The following is a 4,579-nucleotide window of genomic DNA, read 5'->3' on the forward strand; positions in this document are numbered from 1 at the left end:
TTGTGCCTGGCAATTTTGTGCAGTTTATTAGCAATGGTAAATGTATTTTTTTCTCTAATGCTTTGTAAGAGAAAGTAAGTTTGCAGTAAGTTAAACATTTGTCATTGTTATATAACCCAAAGAACTAGCGATGAAAATTATTCTGCCTTTCTCTAGAGCTCTTCATTTATATTCCTAAAGCATTCATGGTGAGCTGTAGCAGAGCAGGGGACAGGTCACTGGACTAGGAATCTGAAGACTGAGTCACTACTTACATGGTGACTTGGAGGGAGTAACTTCCTTTCTCTTTGCCAGTTTCCCTTCATCTGTGTTTTAAAGTCTCAGACATGATACATTAAGTAATGAGATTCTGTGCAGAATAGAAATCTTTCTAAAAGATGGATGCTTGTGGATGGATTTCTCCGTTCCTGCTATGCTGGAGTTTCATTGTGCCTTTGCCACGTGCCCGTAGCAGCTGAATATTTCACTCACCCAGACTGGTTTCATTGTGTTCTGCAGTGGGGGGCAGTGGAATATCAGTTATGGGATTTTGAGCACGAGTTACAAAAACCCAACCCAAGGAGCTCAAGCATTTTTGTTGACATCCATGCTGCTGCATCTTGACCTGTTAATGCTTTTGGCCAAATGAAAGCCAGGATGGGTGTTCCTGCATGTGTTGTACTATAGCCACAGTTTTTGGAAGAGTGCAGTCGTGGTAATGGTGTGCTCTGCTTCCCGGACAGATTCCACGGGACACCGCTGTTGTTCATCCCAGTAAGCCTGGCACACCTGGGCAGGGCTGGATCAAGCCATCAAGCCCATGAACTTGATTCTCTTTGAGAAAGAACTGGTTTCTCGAACCTTAGACTCATTGGAAAATGCTCAAATGACCTTTTGTTTCTGTTCCCAGGGTCCTAAGAGGGAAATTCCACGAGAACTGTTAATTCTAGAGTAGACAGCAAAACACTATGATTTCCTTAGGGAAAAAAAACAAACAAGCACACAAAAAATTTTTTTGCCCCCTGACTTCAATCTCCAGGGCATTTCCAGTGTCCCACCCATTTATTGAGAGGCAGCTTGGGAGCATTTGAAAGAAGGTGCTTTCTGTGTGTCCTGTTACCATTGGCAGTAGTCTTCACCGTCTTAGGCCAGGAAAAGTAGGTAGAACTCTCCAAGACGAATGCTTTAGTTTCCTCACAGCCATTTTGCTTTGGTACAGCATATGCTACCTGTGATAATGGGACAGAGATACATTTTCAAAGCTGCTACTGACAGATCTTGGGATGTTTTTTTTTTATATTTTACAGCTGACTATGAACTCACTCAACTCCAGGAAAGACTGAGAGAGACAGAAGAAGCTATGGAAAAATTAATCAACAGAGTAGGACCTATGTATGACAGGTGTGTATCAAATTACAGCATTTTAAGGAGACATCCTGCTCTGATTAGAAATTAAACTTTCTTGCATTATCTATATTAAAGTAGCATTTTTATTGCTACTTCAAATTGTAGAAATTTGATTTTACACATCACACTTTTTGTTCTGCAGTTTTTCTCTTTTCAGCATCATTGTGTAAAATAAATATTTTTTTCCAACTTCATTTTCCTTAAACAGAATAACAACTATCCCTACCTTTCCCTTTTTTACAGTGTGTTATTTGGAAGAAGATGACAGGTAGATGTAAACAGAATATAAAACCTCTACATTTGAAGTACATAAAACAACCTGTCTTATGTGACCAAAGTAATATCCTGAATTATTCTTTTCCAGTTCTATGGATTATTTTTCCAAATTGAAATCTATATATATTCCTGTTAGAGTAACCATAAAATATTTCTTTAAAGGCAGAATTGTATAATATCTGATTACATAACTTAGTTCCTCGCTGTAACCAGTAAATTCATGCATATTATATTCTGAATATAAAAGACAAAAGAGTTATAAAATTGGCATTTAAAATTTTATTATGTTTATTAATGCTTGCTAAAACCCCCATACCACTATTCTACATCACAAAGAAACACTGGAAAGAAGCCTGTGTTTTCCATTTTGAATATAAAGAACAGATCAATAGGACAGTGCATAACTGCAGTGTCTGAAAATGGAAATACCATGAATATTAACGTGAGGTTTGCAATCAAAGCCAATAGCTGTTCAGGTTGTAACGCATGTTAACTTTGTCTGGGCCAGCCAAGGCCTGTTTTAACCCATTCTGTAGGAACAACTCTGTGCTGAACTTGCACATTTTGTTCGTTTATGCTTCAAAGTGTGTAGTTTTGCCCACTCTTGCATGGCCTGTATTGCAGCTGCACTCAGCTCAGGCAGACGAGGTGCTAGGCTTGCCCATGTTCAGCCAGGTTCCAGCAGGAGAACCCCTGAGCTGCCCTGGTTTAGTCAGTGGAACAGAAGGATACCACCGTGACTATTAGTCCTCTCTGTCCTGGAGAGCTGACACAATGCTCTGTGCCTACCTTTAAGCTGACAGAAATAGGCTTATGAGCTGCCCAGACATTGTGCTGACTCTCAGGATAGGATATTTTTTTACGGAGAAAATCGGTTTAGGGTCTGATCCAGTATTTGTTCCACTCTGTGTTATTGGCTCAAAGCCTCTATTTAGTGGAACTTCCCTTCTTTGTTCAACCAAACTATTTATATACATGGATCTAAAGGTCTCAGGGGAAATCAGAATCTGAATTTAATGAAGAATTTTGTATGTAGCCTCTTTGAAGAGGAAGGGGAAAGCACCTCCAGATGGAGCAAATCGCTGTTTTTAAATACACTCAGATTTGGAAGCTTTCTTAATCTACACTGTGATGCTCATTAAGTTCATTAATACTGGATGAATGTATTAAAATAAAATGTATGGTAGAAAGTGTATTTAGAGCACAGAGTACTGAGCTAGCCTTGTTCAAGTCTGGATGTTGATAGATTTAAATAAAAAGGAAAGAAGAAGACAGCAAAAATCACTTGAGTTTCATTTTTCATATGCAATTAAACAAATTAAATTTGGGTGGTAGCTGCATTTCAATAATGATAATTTTAAGATCATGAAGCTAAAAAAGCACCAGTTAACATGTCTGAGATGCCATGTTAGATTATGGATTTTCACTGCAGTCACGATGGCTCTTCAGGAAATGTTCTTCCTCAGAGTAAGAATAAGAAACCTTTACTTTACTTGTTAGTGAACACTTTGGGACTCTACAAAATGTTATCATTGCCATTATGAAAAGTAATGGTTGCGTTGGAGCTACAAATACAGAGAGCAAAAATAATGACCTTTTCTTACTCTGTAAACCTTCTGCATCTGTTGTCCTCTAAGTATTCCTAAGAACATTATATCCTGGTGAATCTCTCATGTGCGGGGCAGCCAGATGTCTTACACATTGCCAGCATCCTACAGTAAGTCTTCCCAGAGGCCTTAAATGAAGTGGAAATCACACGTGACCTTTAGTTTCTCCCTCTCTAGAGGGAGCAACTAAACTACTTGTCTTTTAAGCAAGGTGTTTGGAGGAGGAATAATCTGAAATATTTGTGTTGCAATAAGACAGGAGCATTTTCTAATGAGAGTATCCTGCATATTAGGAATTTTCCTGTATGAAGTGCTGCAGTGACGCAGCTGCATTGATTGATCCTATTATCTGAGCTAGCATATCTTCCCATTGTGCTAAACAGATAGGCCTCTCTGTCTTCATCCAAGTGATATATATTCAAATTAGGTACAGTTTTGTCTGTAAAAAGAGCATTAGTTTGGCAATTCTGTTACAGCTTCAAACAAAGGCAGTTAGCTGATGAAACCATTCCCTTTTTTTGGGCCTTTTAATTCACGTCTCAGATTCTACATCTGCATAACCCAGGCTTTTGAGAAGATGCTGCTGCCTCACAGCTTCACTTGTTTTGTAGAACAGACTGCCAGCACAACTTGACAGAACTCAATGCAGCCTCCCTATAGTGTTGGGATATCAGTTTCTCAAAATGTGGGGCCAAGTGCCCCTCAGGGGAAATGTAGATAAGGGATGTTTTGCCTTGTGATCTCAGTCAAGCAGTTCAATCTGGGTAGGTGCTAATGAAACCAGCAGGCCTGCTCCTGAGCTGGGTTCAGTTACAGACACCTGTGTTCACAGCTGTGCCAAAAAAAAAAATCTAGCCCAGGATCAGAACTCCCATCACCATTGCACCAACCAGCAGTAGGATGCTTGGCTTTGAACCAGTGTCACTCTGCCTTTAGTTGAGTAGCCATCGTGTCACCCATCATTCCTGTGTATGTAGAGTGGCACAAAGTACCTTCTGGAGTGCTGCTCTAGTCCCAACAGCTGGTAAGAGGAAAAACTGAAGAGGAGCACTGCAAGTTTATGAGAATTCAAGTAAATAAAACAAGGCTTAGACAGATACTAACCACCTAATGATGCCCAGAAAAGAGCAGATAAAAAAACTGTTTAGACAGAGTTTTATGTCTAAAGCAGCAGGTATTTATTTATTGACGGCCGGGCAGCCTGCCAGCTAGTGCTGGGAAAACAGGCTCCCCTTTGGTTAGGTTACAGTGAGTTTTTTATACAGGTTTGGCAATGATTACAACATAAATTACAATATTCATAACAGGTG

The 4,579-nt window shown here is 39.6% G+C and overlaps 1 protein-coding gene across 1 annotated transcript in view; it reads left to right on the forward strand.

The window, feature by feature from the left end:
* The window catches only part of RIC3 (RIC3 acetylcholine receptor chaperone), a 12,364-nt gene extending 10,612 nt beyond the window's left edge, over nucleotides 1-1,752 (forward strand). Inside the window, exons 4-5 of the mRNA XM_027884560.1 lie at nucleotides 1,287-1,380; nucleotides 1,630-1,752. Of these exons, the coding sequence (XP_027740361.1) occupies nucleotides 1,287-1,380; nucleotides 1,630-1,651 (116 nt within the window). The 3' untranslated portion in view covers nucleotides 1,652-1,752. The remainder of the gene's footprint in view (nucleotides 1-1,286; nucleotides 1,381-1,629) is intronic.
* The last annotated feature ends 2,827 nt before the right edge of the window (nucleotides 1,753-4,579 follow it).

Source organism: Empidonax traillii, unplaced genomic scaffold (assembly GCF_003031625.1).
Source record: "Empidonax traillii isolate 1590-97213 ecotype Southwest subspecies unplaced genomic scaffold, ASM303162v1 scaffold148:size1803964, whole genome shotgun sequence".
Taxonomy (NCBI): domain Eukaryota; kingdom Metazoa; phylum Chordata; class Aves; order Passeriformes; family Tyrannidae; genus Empidonax; species Empidonax traillii.